The sequence below is a fragment of the Oncorhynchus gorbuscha genome, linkage group LG05, assembly GCF_021184085.1.
Source record: "Oncorhynchus gorbuscha isolate QuinsamMale2020 ecotype Even-year linkage group LG05, OgorEven_v1.0, whole genome shotgun sequence".
Classification (NCBI taxonomy): Eukaryota; Metazoa; Chordata; class Actinopteri; order Salmoniformes; family Salmonidae; genus Oncorhynchus; species Oncorhynchus gorbuscha.
In genome coordinates, this window is record NC_060177.1 from 27,301,555 (window position 1) to 27,324,706 (window position 23,152).

General features: G+C 45.2%; 1 protein-coding gene across 3 annotated transcripts in view; it reads right to left on the reverse strand.

Moving 5' to 3' along the window:
• Positions 1-5,801: 5,801 nt before the first annotated feature.
• The window catches only part of LOC124035771 (AT-rich interactive domain-containing protein 3B-like), a 67,850-nt gene continuing 50,499 nt past the window's right edge, over positions 5,802-23,152 (reverse strand). Inside the window, exons 5-10 of one of the 3 annotated variants that reach the window (XM_046349445.1) lie at positions 14,411-14,594; positions 12,500-12,753; positions 10,748-11,020; positions 9,924-9,965; positions 9,729-9,821; positions 5,802-9,625 (exon numbers count right to left, since the gene is read on the reverse strand). In XM_046349445.1, the coding sequence (XP_046205401.1) occupies positions 9,441-9,625; positions 9,729-9,821; positions 9,924-9,965; positions 10,748-11,020; positions 12,500-12,753; positions 14,411-14,594 (1,031 nt within the window). In that variant the 3' untranslated portion in view covers positions 5,802-9,440. Of the gene's footprint in view, positions 9,626-9,728; positions 9,822-9,923; positions 9,966-10,747; positions 11,024-12,499; positions 12,754-14,410; positions 14,595-23,152 lie in introns of all 3 variants that reach the window. The other 2 variants (XM_046349444.1, XM_046349446.1) reach the window with 2 other exon arrangements.

A 23,152-nucleotide genomic window follows, 5' to 3' on the forward strand; every position in this document is an offset into this window, starting at 1 on the left:
ACATCTTCATTTATTCGGTCTACACTCCAAACAAATAGTGGATGAATAGCATGCTATTATCATGCTAAACAGAATACTCGGAGAAAAGTGTATTAACTCGGGTCGGAATTGGGTCCTAATGCTTAGACCTGTTGTGTATCAGATGGAAAGGTTTGTGTTGAGTTTGAGTAAGTGTGAACATGAGTCAATGAGTGAAGAGTGAGTAGTCGAGAGGTGTGGGTAGCTAACAGGAACCCCACACAATGGAAAGTCAGCTCTTCCGGAGGTGGGGGGCTTTTGCATGCTGAATCATTTCAGAAAATTACAAAATACCATAAAATGTTTTAGGGTTATCCACGATACAAAAAATCTGACACCTCATTGTGAGAGCCCCTTATTAGTATGCCTAATCCATGCTTGAGTAACAGGAGGCTTAGGCCACTGTAGCAAAATAGGCCTCAACTTCCCATAAAGACCTTGTGACAGCTGTCATATGAAGAGGAAGCGGGGGAAGCGGTTTGTAATCATGGACTTTTTAAAACTGTGACAAAATGTTATCAACTATTTTCATGCCTCATTCCTGCGCCTGAGTCACTTTCCCACTCGAATCTCTATGGTGCAGCTGCTGAGACATGGCTCCAAGTCCTGTATCATTCATGTGCAAATGAAAATGATGTGCCAATGAAAATCATGTTAAATGGAGCCGGAGAAGAAGGCAGACGTTTTACCCCCAACTGATTATGTGTTTTGTTTGTCTATTTGCGTTGTTTGTAACTTTAAAAAAAATGTATTTTGTACAAAATGTTGCTGTTACCGTCTCTTATGCATGAAAATAACTTCTGGACATCAGGACTGCGATTACAGACTGGCAGATTCCTTTTTTCCCTATAACGTGTCTGACGAGCCTGACGCGAATGATATACTACTTTCTCGGGAACAGGCCCAGATCTTTCTGATTTGTGTGAAGAGGAGGTGGAGGAAAAAGGGGCCTGAGGGCGGGCTGCCTTCTGAGAATTCGTAGGCAATCGAATAAACCCCCACTTCCTTCCATTCTGCTAACAAACGTGCAATCTTTGGAGAATAAAATAGATTACCTACGCGGAAGATTAAACTACCAAAGGGACATTCAAAACTGTGATATCTTATGCTTCACGATATCTAAGGAAGTCTCTATTGCTCGCCTAAGGTAGAGTCTCATGATAAACTGTAGACCACACTATCTATATAGAGAGTTATCTGGATTTGTCATAGCTGTTTACATACCATCACAGTCACAGGCTGGCACCCAGACAGCATTGAATGAGCTGTATTCCATCCTAAGCAAACAAGAAAACGCTCACCCAGAGGCTGCGCTCCTAGTAGCCAGGAACTTTAATGCAGGGAAACCTTCATTATACTACATTTCTATCAGCATGTTAAATGTGCAACCAGAGGGAAAACAAACTCTACACCCCCTTTACTCCACACACAGACTTGCATACAAAGCATTCCCTCGCCCTCCATTTGGCAAATCTGACCATAATTATATCCTCCTGAAAAATTAAAGCAGGAAGCACCAGTGACTAGATCAATAACAAAGTGGTCAGATGAAGCAGATGCTAAGCTACAGGACTGTTTTGCTATCACAGACTGGAGTATGTTCCGGGATTCCTCCAACGGCATTGAGGAGTACACCACATCAGTCATTGGCTTCATCAATAAGTGCATCGATGATGTCGTCCCCACAGTGAACGTACATTTATTTGGATTTTCTTTAAACCTTTATTTATACAGGTTTTTCTCATTGAGATAACATCTCTTTTCCAAGAGAGACCTGGTCCAATAGCAGCAGGGGGAACAATGTTTCAGACAAACAACTTACATACACTAACAACATTAAACTATAAACACACATACAGTACAACAAAAACATTTGACCTAAAAAACAAAGTATTTACTAAAAACAACTGTCCTAAAGACAATTACACTCTTCTATGGTATATATATATATCGATCAAGTGTTGAAACTCCATCAACGAAACTAGATCATCAAATTTTAAAATGTTCAGGAGAGAATTCCAGGACCACGGAGCTAAGTAACTAAAACTATTTCTACCATGACCTGTTCTACTTTTTTGGTACTGTTAGAAGCAAATGAGCATGGGACCGTAATTGATATTTATTTACCAACCTAACTAAAAAAGAACAGAGATAAAATGGCATTTTACCCAATATGGCCTATGTATACCAGTGTTTAAGCCTACGCAAGGTCAATGATGACCAGCCAACAGTGCTGTAGAGATCACAATGATGTGCTAGATGTTATTGATTTGTAATGAACCTGAGGACTGACTGCATGATAGACTGAATCAAGTGCTCTCAGTGTAGTGGTTGAGACCTGCATATACACTGCTCAAAAAAATAAAGGGAACACTTAAACAACACAATGTAACTCCAAGTCAATCACACTTCTGTGAAATCAAACTGTCCACTTAGGAAGCAACACTGATTGACAATAAATTTCACATGCTGTTGTGCAAATGGAATAGACAACAGGTGGAAATTATAGGCAATTAGCAAGACACCCCCAATAAAGGAGTGGTTCTGCAGGTGGTGACCACAGACCACTTCTCAGTTCCTATGCTTCCTGGCTGATGTTTTGGTCACTTTTGAATACTGGCGGTGCTTTCACTCGTGGTAGCATGAGACGGAGTCTACAACCCACACAAGTGGCTCAGGTAGTGCAGCTCATCCAGGATGGCACATCAATGCGAGCTGTGGCAAGAAGGTTTGCCGTGTCTGTCAGCGTAGTGTCCAGAGCATGGAGGCGCTACCAGGAGACAGACCAGTACATCAGGAGATGTGGAGGAGGCCGTAGGAGGGCAACAACCCAGCTGCAGGACCGCTACCTCCGCCTTTGTGCAAGGAGCACTGCCAGAGCCCTGCAAAATGACCTCCAGCAGGCCACAAATGTGCATGTGTCTGCTCAAACGGTCAGAAACAGACTCCATGAGGGCCCGACGTAAACAGGTGGGGGTTGTGCTTACAGCCCAACACCGTGCAGGACGTTTGGCATTTTCCAGAGAACACCAAGATTGGCGAATTTGCCACTGGTGCCCTGTGCTCTTCACAGATGAAAGCAGGTTCACACTGAGCACATGTGACAGACGTGACAGAGTCTGGAGACGCCATGGAGAACGTTCTGCTGCCTGCAACATCCTCCAGCATGACCGGTTTGGCGGTGGGTCAGTCATGGTGTGGGGTGGCATTTCTTTGGGGGGCCGCACAGCCCTCCATGTGCTCGCCAGAGGTAGCCTGACTGCCATTAGGTACCGAGATCCTCAGATCCCTTGTGAAACCATATGCTGTGTCAGCATTTCCTGCAAGAGGAAAGCATTGATGTTATGGACACGCCCGCCCGTTCCCCAGACCTGAATCCAATTGAGCACATTTGGGACATCATGTCTCGCTCCATCCACCAACGCCACGTTGCACCACAGACTGTCCAGGAGTTGGCGGATGCTTTAGTCCAGGTCTGGGAGGAGATCCCGCAGGAGACCATCCGCCACCTCATCAGGAGCATGCCCAGGCATTGTAGGGAGGTCATACAGGCACGTGGAGGCCACACACACTACTGAGCCTAATTTTGACTTGTTTTAAGGACATTACATCAAAGTTGGATCAGCCTGTAGTGTGGTTTTCCACTTTAATTTTGAGTGTGACTCCAAATCCAGACCTCCATGGGTTGATACATTTGATTTCCATTGATCATTGTTGTGTGATTTTGTTGTCAGCACATTCAACTATGTAAAGAAAAAAGTATTTAATAAGAATATTTAATTCATTCAGATCTAGGATGTGTTATTTTAGTGTTCCCTTAATTTTTTTGAGCAGTATATATAACATCACTAAAACCGCCAGTAATGTACATCGTACCAGCTCCTTCCTGGCCTCAAAAGAAAAAGAAGCCTTATGCCAGTAATAAAAACCTATTCTCAGTCTGAGCTTCCTTATAAAGTTCTCTACATGCACAGTCAAGCTCAGCTTATCATCAAACCACACACCCAAACATTTGTACACTTTAACTTACTCTATAGTATGTCCAGCCAACGTAGCAATGATTTGATTAGTAACATGCCTGACATTTGAATATACCATGCATTTTGTTTTACACAAATTTAGAACCATCTTTAAATCATTCAGATTATGTGGTATGATGTTAAATGCTCTTTGGGCATTTTCAAAAGCTAAAGATAAACTACTACCACTTGAATAAAGAACAGTATCATCTGCATAAAAATGAACATCTGCTGTTTCAATAAGATCCCCCAATGTTGTTGATATACAAAATGAATAACAGTGGACCCATAGCAGAACCTTGCGGAACACCTGAGCACACGTCTATGGACTCAGATTTACAACCATCCGCCATTACACATTTTGTACGATTTGATAGGTAATTTATAAACCAATCTAGAGCATGACCAGTAACTCCACAACATTTGAACCTTTGCACTAACACAGCATGGTCCACGGTGTCAAAAGCCTTCGACAAATCAATAAAGACAGATACACAATGTAACATCTTATCAAGAGCACAATGGATGTCATTTAAAACCTTCAATGTTGCTGAAAGTGCTGTGTCCAGACCTAAAACCTGATTGCATTCCATTTAATATGTTGTTTTCTTGGAAGTAGGCCTTTAGCTGCCTACTAAGGACTCCAGTACCTTAGGCAGTACAGACAATTTTGATATGAGTCGATAGTTGTCCAGTAGCGAAGGATCTCCACCTTTCAGGAGAGGTAGTACAAAAGCATATATTTCCATAACTTGGGGATTTCCTTAACATCAAGCATGAGGTTTAAAATACATGTTAAGGGGGGAGTAATGATGTCTGCAGCTAGGTGCAGGAAGCGGGGCTCTAGTTCATCAGGGCCAAGGGATTTCTTTCCATCAATTTCTTTCAGGGCTCGACACACTTCTGAAACAAAGAAGGATGAAAAGGAGAACCTGGTGAAGGAGTGCACAGGGGTGTCAGGTAAATTCATAGGGGGCTCACTTATACCTTTGACCTTTTCAAATAAACTGCCTGCATCTAAAAAATGCTGATTCAAGGCTTTCAGAACAGAGGTTCTCTCAGTTACAATCTGTGTGTCTAACAAGAATTGTTTGGGAAGCTGTGTATCTTTTTTGCACTCCAAACCTTTCACTACTTGCCAGAATTTGGATGGATTATTTAAATTATGTGAAGTAGATTTCAGGTAGTGGTCTGCTTTCAATTTACGGATCATAGCCACACCCATATTTTGAAGACGTTTAAAAGCCATCCAATCATCTGCCAAATCAGTCCCTCTTGCTTTAGCCCACATAGCATTTCTTTCCCTTGTGATTTTTGTAAGTTCCTTAGTAATAAGCTTATAAGAAATCCCGCTATGCACTCCGACAAACCATCAAACAGGCAAAGCATCAATACAGGACTAAGATTGAATCGAAGACCGGCTCTGATGCTCGTCGGATGTGGCAGGACTTACAAACCATTACAGACTACAAAGGGAAGCACAGCCGAGAGCTGCTGAGTGACACGAGCCTACCAGACGAGCTAAACGATTTATATGCTCGCTTTGAGGAAACTAACTCTGAAACATGCATGAGAGTACCAGCTGTTCCGGAAGACTGTGTGATCACGCTCTCCGCAGCCGATGTGAGTAAGACCTTTAAACAGATCAACATTCACAAGGCCACAGGGCCAGACGGATTACCAGTATGTGTACTGCGAGCATGCGCTGACCAACTGGCAAGTGGATGGAAATTCAAGCCACACAACAAAAACCACACACACAGATAAGATATAAAGTAAAACTTTATCATGACATACAAGTTTAAAGCCCTGAGAACCATATCTTTATATTACTAATGTGAACAAAACTGAATGTCAAAATCACTTTGGAAAAGTGCTCCTCTTTTAAATACAATCAGCACAAACCAGTTTTACAAGCATTTACGTTGTCCCAATTTTGTTTGAATCAAAAGACAAAACTATAATATCATTACCATGTCCATAATAATAATAATAATAACAGTACAAAAATATGCACAAACCTCACAGATGTATATACGGAGCATTGTACAAGCCAAAAACAACATAGAATTGATAAATGAGGTATTCAATAACCACTTGCATATGCACTTGTATTACACAGATCAGGTTAGATTTAAATAATAAAAAATCTAATCAAATCCAAACCATCCAGGGACAAGGTTCTGCAGACTTTCAACTTCACAGTTTCTTGAGTGATGTGACCTTGCCTGCAACTGATGACAAAAATCAAAAAGCGACAAAAACCGAACCAGTCTAAAATAGCATTTAGCAAGTCAGTAGAGACAGATTTTGGGTTGTCCAAGATTTGGATGTGTCCCTCAGTATACATGCCAATTGCATAACTTCAATATCAAATGCAACAATGACAGCAGCCCAATGCCCCGAGGTAAGAGGTAGGGGGTCTTCAAGAGCTCTCTCACGCACACACCCACAATTGTATCCCACATAAGCCTGAGCTGTAAACTGATTTCCCAGTAAATGTGGTTCTAACTTGTTTCCCACCCTTGTCATGGTGTCGTTTTAGAGAACAGCACCACCTGCAGTCTCCTACGTGGCATTACATGGTTATTACACACCCTCCTCTAGCATATTCTGAACTTCCTCTCACACTCATACACACACTCCCCCTCTCTCATGCAAAGGCTGTAAGGATACACTGTCAGACAGTCATTGACTAGACTGATTGGAAAAAACAGAAATGTCTGTTTCTAAAACGAGAGAAACTAAAAAGGGTTTTTGCGACACCACCTAAGTGATCAAGCTAATTCGGTCCATCAGAAGAAGAAAAATCGACACAAATAAATAGCATACCTTGGTTTTGAAACCAATAACATGATTTATGAATGCCTTAATGCCTGACTGAATTCATAAAGATGATTTACTCTTCAAAGGATTAAGCTTGAATATAAAACAGTCATTCCTAGCAGAGAGTCCTGAAAGGTTCACTATTCTCTCACAGCAGATTTTAAGGCAGCAACTACATTTTTCACCTTTATTAAATGTGGACATAATATTTCATCACGATTGCAGGTGTCTCTTTAGTCATTGTATATATGTTGTGGTGGTCCTGTAATCCTGGTCGGTGGTCTGCACCGCAAAAAGTCCACAAAAGTCAACAAATAACAGCTAAAACACAGCTTACTAAAAGCAACAAGGCTGCCCACCTCAGAGATTACAGGAGATCAGGGGTGAAAGGTTTAGAAACAGTTAAATGCCTCACAGATAATGCTAGAAATTAATTTCATTCAAAGCATGTTCTATTAAAAATGCAGAGTAATTACCTGAACAGTTTGAGAATGGAAATACTGTAACTTTGGATGTGTCTGAGAAATTTGGGAGGCCTGAACTTTGAATTGAGACAGAAACCAGTTGTCAAAACAGCTACCCTTTCTGTCTTATTCAATGTAGAGATTAGGCCAAAGGGCCTTGTGTGTCATGCACTGTTCACTGCAGCATAACACACTGAGGTATATCCCTGGTATGTCAGGGGATGGGTGCCCATGCCAGGCGGAACCATACCGGGCCCAAGACTCAATCACAGGTAGGCAAATGTCTGATTAAGAAGCTAAGGAAAGCAACATGACCAGAGCTGACAACTTTAACAGTATGGACTATAGAAGATGGGCATAGAACCCATTCTTTACTCCACTGTATCCTACCTAGTGGTTCAGCTAGCCTATTCAGCTAACGCACATCAGCTAGCCCATAACAGCCTGGGCAGGAGACAGGGCTAGTCTTTGTTATTCAGCTGTGCAACGGCCAGAGGCTAACACAAAGCAGAGGATTACGGTGTAAAATACTGGCCACCTGATTGTACACATGCAGAGCAATACTCTTAAATAGGTTTTGTCTCATAAAATGCAGTATGAAGTAAACCAAACCAATAGAGAGAAAACCAGAGGAGAGCAAGCCCATCCCAGTTCAGCTTGGTATAATAATGTGTCCCCAAGAAAACCCAGTAGTCAAGTCTACGTATGTAGTCCAGCATACGGGAGGGATCCACTCCTGTGGACCGTTGCTCGTCGCAGGGACTCAAACCACCAGGTCAAGTCACGCTGGCTTTGCAGCAATGAGGTATGTAGTGTACATCTCCTTCTAGAGAGTCTGAGGTATTCTTTGAAGACAGTCTGTTAGACTTGCGCATTCTTTCGGTGGAATCCTTTTTTAAATGACAAAGCGAGTCCATAATAAGAGACTTCACTGTGCTTCCTGAGAAAGGGCCCTCTCCCACACGGAGAGGTGAATATGAGGTTTGAAAAGGTATGTGGTTAGAACACTTCAGGTCTGGTCTGCCAGTGTTGGAGGAAAACCATTGATGGGTGATTTGTCTCTCCTCTCTGTTGAATTGAACTAGGGACACACACTGATCCCAGAGCAGGGACTAGAACACCTTCACTACCTTTCTGATTATTAGATAGATCCGGGGTGGTGAGCTTGGGGCTTGCTAGTCCTAAACAGATAGACGGATCAGTCAGTTCTTATGACCTCATACCGTGCGTGAAAAAATATCCAAAGATAATTCTGATCCTCAAAGCCCTTTAGACACATTGCCCATCAGTTTCTTGTGTTAGATTGAAGATTAAGTACATCATTCCAAATAGGCTGAATGAGGGGGGTGACTCCCTGGTATTGATTGTGGGAGTGACTACTGTATATGAGGTATTACATGGCGATCTGTAGGATCAATAAAGTAGTGCACTCAGAAGCAAAAAGGCTACGGCCCGTCGTCATGGCAACTCGAGCGGTGTGATAGGGCTACTGTATGAATGCGTAGGTGGTGTGCTGAGGTGAGTGGGGTTCCGTTGTGAAATTCCCAGAAATTCCCCCCGATTTCAACAAGATCAAAAAGGATACAAAAATAAAGTTAATTCAGGTGAAGTATACTACAGCTCCTGAGGTAAAGATACCACTGCAGGTTACTTGATTTGAGGTATGTAAAAAGATAACTAAAAAAATAGTATTAATAATCATATTAATTCGAAAAAACTAAAATCAAAAAAACAAAAAGCCAACAAACAAACAAAATAAAACTCTTCAAGTTCAGTTGTGAACACCTGTCAATGGGTTTTGGCCGAGCTCTGATTGTGTTTAGCATGTGTTTGAGATAAGAGTGTCTGTGTGCTGGGTGTCTGTGAAATGCATGTGTGTATGTGTACATGTGTGTAAAATGCATAGGTGTGTGTGTGTGTTCATGTTCTCTTGAGATGTAATTGGGTGTGTGAATTGTGTATTCATAAACGGGTAGCCAAGGTTGACAGGAGCAATGAGGTATTTGTTGTGCACCAGTTTCTTTTTTTCTTATCGATTTATCAATGTACTGTATTCATGCTAGGCCTCGGTGTTGATGAAAAGCCTAGAGAGTGGGTTGTAGGGCGGCCTGAGCTAAGGGGAGCCACTGGTGGAGGGCTCGGCTGAGCAAGGCCCCTTGGAAGAAGAGGAAGAGCTGGGACTGTGGCTGTGGGCAGAGGTGACGAACCCAAACCCAGCGCTGGGTCCAGCAGAGGGCACTGTTGCTGCAGTGGACACGCTAGTCCCTGGTGCGCCTGACTTCTGTGCAAACAGGGTTCCTACAGGACAGATGGACAAACAGAATATTACAGCAAGATAAACAACACAACCAAATCCGTTTATTTCTTACACTCACACACGCACGCGCACACACACACACACCTGAATAGAGTGTGCCGTTGACCTCCACAGACACACTGATGCTAGCAGATCCATTGGTGGAGATGCTTAGAGCCATGTCCTGCTGCTTTTCATCTGGAAAGAAAGAGAAAGAGGAAGTGTAAACCAGTGTGGGCAGAAAGCAGAATCAGGTACTGTACAATAGCATGCAGTAAGTGAAAATTGGGTGTCACGAACATTTCCTTGTGGGTGTCTTGCAGCATACATCTGCATAACCCACTGAGGAGAGAGAAACACAATCATGTCACAGTGACCCCAGGAAAACATTCTGCACTTCCCCTCTCAAAGCATTTCTTGCGTAGCAGTCATAATGCATTGATTGTTGTACTCGCACACACACATTCAACACCCATACAGGCTGAACCTCTAGTGTGTGTGTGTGTGTGTGTGTGTGTGAGTGTGAGTGTGAGTGTGAGTGTGAGTGTGAGTGTGAGTGTGAGTGTGAGTGTGAGTGTGAGTGTGAGTGAGAGAGAGAGAGAGAGAGAGAGAGAGAGAGAGAGAGAGAGAGAGAGAGAGAGAGAGAGAGAGAGAGAGAGAGACATGGGGAATAACCAGCATGTGATAACATTAAGGCACCAAACAAAGCATGTGTTATGACATATATACAAACAGCCAGAGGCTGAGCTGAAGAGGCACAGGTCAGTGAGTCAGCTAGCAGAGTGGGCTGAAAGCCTTTATCTCTGTTGTGCAGTGACCGCTGCATTGCCTTTATAATGGCTTCTAAATGTCATCCTCCTCTATCTCACGGGAGAGTGGAGGGAATCTGGTGTAGGCTGTGCGTTTTGTCATGGTGCTCAGGGAGTCAGGCATTGAGGGAGCTTCAGTGTACATGACTCATCTACTTAAATGTATGCGTTTCCTTGAGAAAATGATTTCTAGTGCATATCAGGCAATTACTCCAATCTCGAAAACATATGGAATGTACTGTATGTGTCGGATACAAACTGACTATGATATGTAAGTGTATAGAGTGCCCAGGGGGAGTCAGCCTGGGCACGTACCTCTAGCGGTGGTGCTGTTGCCCAGGCGCAGGTTCATGGGGACCTGGGAGGCCATGGCAAGCAGGTTGTGTTGGAAGGCCTGCTGCATCAGACGCTGCTGCTGCTGCTCCTCTGCCAGGCGTGCCATCTTCCTCTCAGGGCCCTCGCCAGTCTCCAGCTTCTCCCTCAGCTGCTCCAGAGTGGCAGCCCGCGCCAGCCCTGCCACCTGCTGCTGCCCCAGCGACAGGGACATGGAGGTACCACGAGCCGCTGCCATCACGGAGGGGGTGACCTCTTCTAAAGAGAGGCAGGGTAGGAGAGGTAGGATATGATACTTTCATGGAAACAAAAATGAGAATAATTTCAGTATTGTAAAATATGAAGAAAATATTTGATAAAATGACAATTTAACATGGTAAAATGAGGCCAAAGAAAGGGAGGGAGATCTGTTGAAACAATAACTACCTCTTTTAGAAAAAAAAACAAAAAAAACACAGCAATTATGTGGGCAGTATTTTCTGTAACTGAGCCGCATTCCAATAACATCAAAGGTAAGATCAGATAAGAAAAACAGGTAATGGTAGTGATCCAGCCAGATCCTATTGATGAGGACAGACAGCTGTAATCCAGGCTGTCCGTAAAGTGTCCTGCTGTCTGTGGGAAACATGGTATTAATCAGTAGTAAATGGTTAAGAGACAGTGAACAGCCCAGGGTCAAACCCTCAGTCACACTCAGACGCTTTGATCACAAAGGGAGTGCATAGCACATTGATCGTCACACAATCTACAGTACAATACACACTGGAGAACAGTAGAGGCTGCTGAGGGGAGGACGGCTCATAATAATGGCTGGAATGAATGGAATGGCATCAAACACATGGAAACCACATGTTCTGTACTTTTACCCCTTTTTCTTCCCAATATCGTGGTCTCCAATTGGTAACTACAGTCTTGTCCCATCGCTGCAACTCCCGTATGGACTCAGGAGAGGCGAAGGCCGAGAGCCATGCGTCCTCCGAAACACAACCCTGCCAAGCCGCACTGCTTCTTGACTGCCAGGCGCACCAATATGCCGGCACATGGGTCTCCCAGTCACTGCCGGCTGTGACACAGCATGGGATCGAACCCAGGTCTGTAGTGACGCCTCAAGCACCGCAATGTAGTGCCTTAGACCGCTGCACCACTCGGGTGGTGGAAACCATGTGTTTGATGTATTTGATACCATTCCACTTATTCCGCTCCAGCCTTTTCCAAGAGCCCGTCCTCCCCAATTAAGTGGTCACCAACCTCCTGTGCTGCAGATATTACATAACACAAGGCCTGTCAATGAGTGTAAAGTGTGTAAAGTACAAAATACTTCTGTAAATGGCCATTAAGAAATCAGAGCATTTATTCTTGTAATTACTTGTACTGTACATAATGTCTGACTCTCTACAGTCTGTAGGCTGTGGTGTCTAATACTATCCAGACAATGAAATAAAATTATCCTGTAGTTCCTAACCATTGCGACAGAGAGCGCTAAGGCACTATGGATATTTGTTGAGGGTTGCGCTCCGATCAGTCCGATGCGCAAACCCGGAGCCCAACTCTCACTTCTATCTTATTTGAACCCAATAGAGAGCATGGTCTTTCTTTTCCTTTTGTCAAGATGCCTACTGTGTGTTTAGGCTATATCTTAATTCCAGTATTTATTTGAATTAATTATTTATTTTACAATCTTAATCATTTATTTCCAGTTTTTTATTGAGAAGTTGCTGATCCTTTAATACTCACCTTTTTTGAGAGAGTGGACGGGTGAGGCCAGCAGGCCGTTGAGGCTCCCAGCGGCTCCGGCACCCAGTGCAGACAGGTGCATCTTGGGAGGGGAGAGGATGTGAGGGGCTGTGCTGGGGGAGAAGCGGAAGAGGCTGCTGCTGTAGCTAGGGCGACGGCCCTCCCGGCGGTTACTGTCGATGGCCGCCTGAAGCTCGCCTGGCGAACTTAGACCTTTCCTCTCACACTCAAAGGGATACAGGTACTTCATGTACCTGAATGAGACAAACATTAAGATATAAGACATGCCATTTAGCAGACCAAAGCGACTTACAGTCATGCGTGAATACATGGGTCTTCAGATCAGACTACACACACACACATTATATATGCAAACGTATGTGGACACCCCTTCAAGTTAGTGGATTTGGCCATTTCGACAGGTCTATAAAATCGAGCACACAGCCACACAATCTCTATAGACAAACATTGGCAGTAGAATGGCCTTACTGAAGAGCTCAGTGACTTCCAACGTGGCACCGTCAAAGTCAGTTCGTCAAATTTTTGCCCTGTTAGAGCTGCCCCAGTCAACTGTAAGTGCTGTTATTGTGAAGTGGAAACGTCTAGGAGCAACAACGGCTCAGCCGCGCAGTGGCAGGCCACACAAGCTCATAGAAAGAGTCCGCTGAGTGCTGAAGCACGTAGTGGGGTCGCAACATTCACTACCAAGTTGCAAAATGCCTTTGGAAGCAACGTCATCACAAGAACGTTGGGAGCTTCATTAAACCGATTTCCATAGCCAAGCAGCCACACCCAAGCCTAAGATCACCATGAGCAAAGCCAAGAATTGGCTGGAGTGGTGTAAAGCTCGCCGCCAATGGACTCTGGAGCAGTGGAAACGTGTTCTCTGGTGTGATGAATCACGCGTCACCATCTGGCAGTCTGAAATCTTAACGCTACAGCATAAAATGACAATCTAGACAATTCTGTGCTTCCAACTTTGTGGCAACAGTTGGGGAACATCAGTGCCCGAACTCACTAATGCTCGTGGCTGAATGGAAGCAAGTCCCCGCAGCAATGTTCCAACATCTACTGGAAAGCCTTCCCAGAAGAGTGGAGGGCGGGGACCAACTCCATGTTAATGCCCATGACTTTGGAATGAGATGTTCGACGAGCAGGTGTCCACATACTTTTGTTCAGGTAGTGTAGATGCAGTGGCAAAGAGGCCAAAGTGTTACCTAACAGAGACCATGGTATGTAACAGCCTGTGAGCGTGCAGTAGCAGCAGCAGCATTGGTATTTTTCCACCCCATAAAAATGTATAAAAGCGAAGAGCATAATAGAGAGAGAGAGAACACTGAGGATCAATATGGAGTGAAGAGCACTATCCATTATATAAGACCAGTGGACCGTTGCTGCTGGAGAGAACTGGCAGGCTGAGTAGGCTAGCATTAAAAATACATAAAAGGTTCATTAAGGCTCTCTGGTATACAGGCAGTAGTATAGAGAGCTAAAGCCCTACACAGGGGCTTACAGAACGCAGAGCGCTCGCCCCTCAGTGAAAGCCCACCTCAATTGCTGTGAACTCTGACCCAAATCACATCACAAAATCTACTGGATCAATGGGCTCCTCACACGTGTGATGTAATGGCTGGAGGATGGAATGCAGCGAGAGAGAATGTGAGTAGTTAAGAGGGATGCACACACACACACACACACACACACACACACACACACACACACACACACACACACACACACACACACACACACACACACACACACACACACACACACACACACACACACACACACACACACACACACACACGGTCAGGATGAATGGACACATGCAAACAGACACACACATAGACGTCATAGAAAGAGACACACATCATAGGGACACACGACTAAGCAGAGAGAGAGACTTACTGTGTGCGGAGGGTGAAGGCAGCAGAGGTGATAGAGGTGGGCAGGCTGAGGCCCTTGGTGATCTCTCTCCAGATCTTCTTGTTGATGACCTCCACCAGGCCGCCCTTCTCCGTCACCAGCTTGTAAAGCATGTACAGGTCCAGAACCTGCTTGGCCATGATGGGGATGCGGTTCACTGGAGTCCCTGAAGGTAGAACCACACGCATCAATATGGATCCAAATATCCTGTTGAAGTTACATTGCTGAAGGAGCTGGAATGGTGTGGGTGAGGAAGCTTGTTGCACGTTTTAACAACCTGAAAACAACCTAAACTGTTTGGTTTTTTAAAACTCTATATTGTCATAGCACTGTAACATGCTTCGAACAGTTCATGAAAGTACATTTTCACCCCCCATGGTTTGCTGAAACAAACACACAGGTGATATTGTTACTGCCCTCTGTGACAGAGGCCCATAACTCAGAGAGCCGGTTGAATTAGACTGGGAAACGTAAACACATCGGTATAAAATGACAAAGAGAACATATTAGCCAAGTTAAGGCAAAAACATCTTGACCTGGAAAGAGGGATTTGCAAACAACAAAGTGAACCTGCTCCAGACTTTTGATACAGATGCATTAATCTGGTTAACAGCTTATCTGCAGTAAAGCATGTAGAAAGTGTGTGTGTCGGGGGGGAGGGAGAGAGGGAGGGGCGGTGCAGCCTAGCCCTGGCCTAGTGTGCACCAGCATCAAAAAAGTGCTACTCTCCAGCCCCGATAGGGGTTGTAGGTCTGCTAATCCTTGGGCGGGGTGGGGGGGGGGGGGCATGGTTAGCCCGGTATAATGAAGCTTATTTAGAGGATTGTGGAGAGTAAATCCACACCCCTCGGCTGTTAGCTGTTGTGCCAGTGCTGCCTGGGGCCTGGTGCTGAGTGGCTGCTGGGCAGAGAGGACAGACAGCCTGAAGCCAGGCCAGCTTTGTGGCACGGTGGTTAATAGCAGCCAATCCTCCCAGCCTCCGCAGGCTGCTAGCAGCTCTAACCTGGAATAAGACCCATTAATGTTTTTTTTTAAATAGCAATGTGATCAGGCCAGGAGGAGATAAGCCCTGGTCCTGATGCAATGTCTCAAGTTAGCAGCAGACAGTCAGTCCAGTCCTCCAAGGCACAGGTTGTCTTTAATTAAACCATTAGAATCATTGGCTCTGACTGGAGGACACATGGGCTAGCTTGTGTAAGTGTTGCTAGCTAACTCTGAAGCGGGGTGTAGCTGTAGAGGCATTACCTCTCATCTCATGTCAGAGAGGAACGTGTGTTAGAAAACACTGCAGACCCTTACGACTAAAGCCTATATACAGTAGACCATCAACAAAGCCAGCGGTAACTACAGCTAGCTAAGCTAGGAAATCAAAATCCCCTATTCCTACAAGACAGTGGGAAGTCTCAGCTTTTCCCGGAATTCCACATTCTGATTTCAAGAGACAATTAACAGACTCCGAAACAGAAAGTACTTTTGCCAAAATAGCCACGTTCTATAGTACAGTAGTAGTAGTTGAAGTAATAATAAATAAAAACAAATCTGAAAAGAGAAAGACATTTCACAAAACTAGGGTACAATATACACATAACATGAAATTAACTACAGATTGTACATGGCCGCTATGACATAATATCAGTTTCCTGTAAGATTAAGGAAGTGCCAACAGCCCAGTAATGTGTCCGGAGTCCTGTCTCTTTGTGGTGGATGAGATGACATCAGGCAGGATGTTTGATTAGCACAGAGAGCATAGTGTCACTACCACCAGCCACCACACAGCCCAGCACAAAGAGAGAACAGAGAGAGAGACAGACAGAGAGACAGAGACAGACACAGAGACACAGAGAGACACAGAGACAGACACAGAGACACAGAGAGACACAGAGAGACACAGAGACACAGACACAGACACAGACACAGACACAGACACAGACAGAGAGAGAGAGAGAGAGAGAGAGAGAGAGAGAGAGAGAGAGAGAGAGAGAGAGAGAGAGAGAGAGAGAGAGAGAGAGAGAGAGAGAGAGAGAGAGAGAGAGGCCGGGTAGAGGGTAGATAGATCAGGAGCCAGTAGCCCTGCGCTTCCAGAACATACAGCCTATCAAAAGCAGCAGGAATGTGGTGTAAAAAGGCCAGCCTGAGCCCTGGTCAGGCCACAGTTATTTAATGCAGCACTGCAAGGACATCAATCCTGCATCAAACAATTAGTACAACTGCAGGGGTCAAAGGTTGGCCAGGGGTTATTGATGTCTGAATTAAAGTGCAGGTCAGCAGGAAGCCGTTTTCATACACAGCCAGCCGTATGTCCCCCTGGACAATGAGGCCAGAACAGATAAGCACAATAGACCTGACCTGCACTGACAACCCAGCATTTAGGCTTTAATTCACATCAATGCCTCTATTCCATTCCAGGAGAGTAATATCAATGTCAGGAAGAGGACCATCAGGAAGCGATGTATAGCAAGAAGCGAATCAGTATTTTAAATTTAGACAATAGATTTATACTCTGAATTTGTAATAAATACAAACACTACAATAAACCTGACGGTACAATAAACCTAACGGTACAGAATCAAATGAACACGTTTCAACAGGATCTGCTGAAATGTGAGCAAACTGCAACAACCCATTTACGAATATGATTAAATGACGTAATTAACCAAAGCCCCTTCAGCTGGACTGGAGGAGATAGAGAAGCATTAGTGAGAACTAACAACCCACCAGTCTTTGGTGAGAAACATCTGCTCCAGCTCTTTTAGGCCTGTAGGCACAATCACTTTAAACACCTCATGTTTAATCTGGGAAACCCAACCCCCGAGTCAATCGATGCAGAAATGAGTAGCAGAGCAGAGTAGCCATGATAGCAGGCCACAGAACAGCTAAAGCATTAGCTCAAGCTAGGGTTAATGTTGGCCACTATTGGCTGCTTTCCCTCAAAGGGCAGCAGGGATTTGTCCACAGCAGCACCGAAACAATTTGTAATTGGCTACAGGCTTCACCTCCCATCGTCCTTTGCCCTGGACTGATTTTCCCCCTGGGACAAGGCCATCAGGAGGCAAGTGATTAATGGCTGTGGAGGTCAGGGGTCATGGTGGTGGGAAGTGCTGTGGTGGTGAAGGCTCCCTGAGCCACTCCCGAACTCCTTCCTCCAGTCGCGGTACTTCCAGTGTTCAGACAGGGCCAGGGCCCAACAGAGAAAGGTCCCCAGGAGGCACCCCACTGGGAGGGAGTTAAAGTACAGTAATTGAGGTATTATTTTCAGTAGTGAGCACAGTCCAGCTTAGAAGACATTATGTTGGATAGAGAACAAGACCGAAAGAGAGACTGAGACCAGCCTACTGCAGTCTGAACCAGTCAAATCAGTGAGTCACAGTTCCAGGATTGAAAAAACCACACCAATGAGACTGGTGTTGAAGCATCCCCTCGTCACGTGATAGGTTTACCCCCCTTGACCATCCACACTGCTCCCTACAGTTCCAAGGATGCGTTCCATCTCCGTGAGACAAAAAACAACGTCATCACATGATGATCGCTGACCAATTATTGTGTAAAACAGCTGTCTGCATTAAAGAGTTCTATAATAAATAAATTATATATAGCTGATTTCACATTACTGGCACTCCAGCTGACAGGGGCAGAGAAGAGACAGGAAATGCATTTTTTACAGAATGTGCTGCCACGAGGTGTGGGGTTTCACTACCATCCTGCTCCACCTCTTCGGAAGTGAGGGAGGAGGAAAAGAGGAAGGAAAGAGAGGATGGAGAGAGGTGAGAGAGAGACAAGGACAGGCAGGAGCGCATTTCTAAGCCCATCATTATCTAAAGGATATATTGCTTTCTGTGGACCCCCCCCATGCTCTGAGAGAGGGAAGGAGCAGATGAGGTGGATGGGACAGCCAGCTGGATAAAGCCTGGATTACTGCTATAAAAAAAGGTGTCAGCCAAAACACAAATGGCCTCTGCCTCATGTCAGTGTCTGAGTCCTTTCAGATGATCACCCCCCCCCCCCCAAACCCCTTTGAATCCCAACCCACCACCAGCAATATCCAAGATTAGACCAAACAAGGGCCTGCAGCTCCCCACCACTGTTTTGTTCTGCCTCAGACCCACTACAGTCCACAAGCAGCCCTTACTGCTCCTGCTGGATGTTTAGTTTACCCAGGGACCCAAGGCCATTTGGTTTACATGTTCATATGGTCGAGCCTGGTATTGTCAGGGCCTGCTATGCTGCTGCTGGAGCAGTGTTTGTTTGATTTTTAATGCCGGGCCGAGGGACATAGAAGGTAAAGTCCAACGACGGTATGGAATTCTTCAGCTATCTTTAGTCTGGGGAGAGCCATTCATATGCATCACATGACTGACCAATTCAGATCAAGTGGTACGGCACACGTACGTGGACACACAGCAGCCAACCAGCCCTCCTATCTATAGCGAGAGTTAAGATCACCCCCTATATATGTAGGAGGCCAATAACACCAGGCAGGCGAGGATATAAAAGCACAGCTGGGAGGGGGGGGGTAGTGTCTCATGACAAACCATGAAAAATAAACCCCACAACAAACATTTGAGGAGTAATTTACAAAGAGACCTTCCATTATATGTTAAACTCAGTACACAGCATGTAAATCACTAGATTGAGGCCTGGGAACGAGAGCCTTTTAAAAATTTATAGGACAAATCATTTGATACATCAAGTCTCGTCAATGATAAAGGAACAACAGTAACAACTCACGGAGTAGACCGTGATCTGGCTGCAGTCCAAAATGGGGACGGTAATCTCTCTCTCCTTGGGAACAATTAGTTCAGTAAGAAGATCAGCGATAAAGGGGTGAGAGAAGGAGCAAGAGAGAGAGAAACCTGACTCCCTCCTCTCGGGTCATAAAGATGGGTCACAAAGATGGGTCACCTGGTGAATTGGGGGAGGGGGATTGAAAGGGCGGAATGTGGATAGCGTGAAAAGTGAGACTGTAACCCAAATCCCTTTGGTCCCTCGAGGCCAAGCGGGGTCTGGCTTGGACTACTGGCTGACTGGACTATAATCAAGAGTGCATCAGATAAAGAGGTGATTGGGGGGAGGGGAGGGGGGGTATTTACACCTTCATTTCACCCTACAGGTAAACATGGCCCGGTAGACGGAAGAGATCTAGCCCGGATCTCAAATCCCTCAACCTCAACTGGAGATCAAACCATAGCCTACACTTTTACATTTGTATTCAGTTTCAGTAGTCTAATAACCAAATTGCACTGGCGGGTAAATCTCTGTCAATTATTTATTTTTTTAAAGGAAAAATTGGCTTGATGAAATTTGACATGATGAGCACATTAGAGGGCTTTTTGATCTCCACTGTGCTTCTACGTTTACTCTCCCCGTCAAAATATGAAAGGTCATCATTCTCATCTGAGGTAATCAAGTGAGACAGGTCTGAAATCAGCTGCTCCTCAAATAACAATAGAGCAGTGACCACAGAGGCACAGAGGTGGTCAACTAAAACAGGGCTGGTTTAGAGGGCAGGTAGGGGACAGAAACCTCTCCACCGGCAGGTGGACCATTGACAGGGTCTCAGTGGACCTCTGCTCCCCCCACTCCTCACTTTATTTCATAGATAACTGCTCTCAACCAATGGACACCCAGATTGACAGATAAAGCCATCAGCTGGCGAGCCTCATTTGGAGCCCAGCAAGAGATGATCAATACAGGAGCATCAGCTGCTGTTGATTGGGGATAGCATTGGGTCTGGAGGAGAGGAAACCAAGCACCCCTCACAACTCAATACAAAACCCTCTCTATGGTAACTGCTGATTGGAACATTGAGCTGGAATGGAACAGTCTATATACGTGGACCATAGTAGCGTGGGCTGACATTGTAACCTAGAGAAAGCAATAAAAAAGGTGTAGGATCGATACTGTACCACGGACTGTGTGCGTAAATGACAACGCGGACTAAGGCTCTTTTGAGACATCCTTTATCCCCCGACAGTACAGACATCTGTCATTCCTTGTTTCTCTTGAAAACCCAACGTGTACCAGTACATTACTGAGTCGTATGTAACGGTACTATATACACCATACTGTATGTCAGTGCAGGGCTTTTGTGCTGGTGAAGATCTCCTTCAGGGGCCGTTAACTATTTCAGTCCATCCATCACTGGATTGCGATGGAGAGGAATCCCAACTCCAGTGCACACAGAAGGACACATATGTAGAAATGGACAAAGAGAGAACTATAGAGAGAGAAATACAGAGAGAGAAATATAAATGTTACATTAACGTTACAACGGTCAGATTGAAACCTTGTTAAATAGAGTAGGGAATCGTCACAGCTCTATTCATTTTGTTTCTGTCTGCAACATTTACATCACTTAATACACCCCAAAACCAAGTAGATTGATTCAGGAAAGGACAGGAAGAGGTGGGGGTGGGGAGAGGAAGAAAGAAAGACACTAAAACATAAAAGAAGGGCGGGCCCCTGATGGTACCGAAACTAAAAACAAATAGGATGGAGTAGATTCCCATTGAGCTAACATCAGGAAAACCCCAATTTCCTTTGGTTTTGAAGTGGGGAAAAACAGAGGACAGACGGGTCTGCCTGTGGATGAGCCTGCATCTAAATACAGCTTTGTAATTTGGGCGGGCGGGGTTTTAAAATTACCCAAGTCAATCTCAGACCTCTAACATATCAACACGCTGACCACAGCTTTGATCAAAAAAAGAGAGAAATGTCTGCAGCTAAGAATACTTGTCCTTTTTGGCATCTGTCAAGATTCTATAAGGCATTTATTATAAAGCAGTGGCTCTGACTGCGCTGGCCTGGGGTTGGCCCTGCGGTTCCCACCCTTTCCTCCCTCAGGGGCCCACTCTACTCTGCCAGCCCATCCCCAGCTCCTGCCTGTCTGGACCAGCCCCAGACCCAAACTGCGTCTCAAATAGCACCATATTCCCCATATATTGCAGAACATTTAACCAGGGCACAGGTCAAAAGTAGTGCTCATAGGGCTCGGGTCAAAAGCAGTAAACTATATAGGGAATATGGTGCTGTTTGGGACACACCCCAAACAGCAGTGTCTGCTCCAGTGACGGATCGCCCATTTCCAGGGGAAATGAAAGACTGTGGCCTTGTTTCCAAACACGCATGCCTGATGCCTCCCTTCGCTCCACTTCCCCTCTGATGCCTCTGTAGTTGTGGCACCCTCTCCCCTCTCTCCTTTCCCTGTTCCTCCTCTGTCTGTTGGTTACCTTCATCCCTCTTGCAGTCCAGACACGTGGCGGCCTTTCCCTAGTCTGCTGTCCGTCAGTGTTCCCCCTATCAAAAAGGTGGGGCAACCCAGTTTTAGGGGCTCATTAATCATTCTCTTCGGGACAGGAGGCCCCTTAATCCAGCCCCTCCCCCTACCGCCTGCCCTGCGCACTACCCTCAGCCCCTATCCCCCACGGTCTGATCAAGTTTCAGTGGCTGTAACTGTAGCACAATAAACAGAGGGAAAATGGGGTGAGGGGAGAAGAGAGGGAAAATGGGGCGAGGGGAGACGAGGGAGGAGGACAGAGGAGAGATTTTCCAGTACCATCACATTTCTATTCTGGCCCCAGTCACTGTTCTTTACAGCCATGTTTCACACACTTCTCACAAGGAGCTGAATCTGTGAGCTAGTCATCTATATAACGTGTTGCAACACTCATGGTTGCTACACTCATGGTTTTGAGTTAGTAGCGTAGTGAAACCAGAATGAAATTCAAATAAATGGTTTCTAAATCAGTGCACCATATGAGTAGCCTGACGTTTTACCACCTCTCAGACCAGCGGGGGAGGTTAGATTCAACAGGTTTGGATTCAGTTGGAAACCATTTTGCTCACACAACACCTACTATAATAGTATGGACAGATGTGCTCATATGAAAGAGCTGGTAAAACTCTCAGGCAAGTCATTTCCAGAAACTGTTAAATGAAAATAAAGCCCTATTAAACAGGCTACAGAATGTTCCCATTGTAGCTCTGCTATAGTGTGTGTGTACGCACAGCGAGCCTCCCTGTCCTGTATGGGGGGGGGGGCTCTGTAGCGTGAGTGTTAGCCCTGCTCAGAGTGGTAATGTAATGCATACATGGATCCCCTGGAGCCCATTCGTGGTGTAATTGGTGTGGACAGAGCACTCCGTCTCTGGGTTACTGTTAGGGACTTCGTTGCGTCCACTGTTCCCACGCCGCTACACTACGCAGCCCTGGCCGCCAACACATCGCCAAGCCAACGTGGCCCGGCCCTCAGTAAACACAGCTGACTGACCGACAGCCTGGTAACATTAAGACGATTAGGGCACAACTACTGTCAGCCTCGAGATTCAGTCACTAGCTAATAGTCCTGGCTGTGCTGAGCCGGCTGGCGGAGCTACTGTAGTTCAAAGAGAAGCCTGCCTTCAACAAATCCAAATCAATTCAGAGTTTATTAGTCACATGCACAGGGTCGCAGATGTAATTGCAGGGTAACAGTGAAATTCTTAAGCTCAGAGTTACAACAACACAGGTTAAAAAGAAGTGAATGAAACAATAAAATAATACTAAGTAAAACAACAGAATAGAAAAAGGATCACAAGACGACATATATAGTTTACAAAACATTTCCATGACAGACTGACCAGCTGAATCCAGGTGAAAGCTAGGATCCCTTATTGATGTCACTTGTTAAATCCACTTCAAATTTGTAAGTCGCTCTGGATAAGAGCGTCTGCTAAATGACTTAAATGT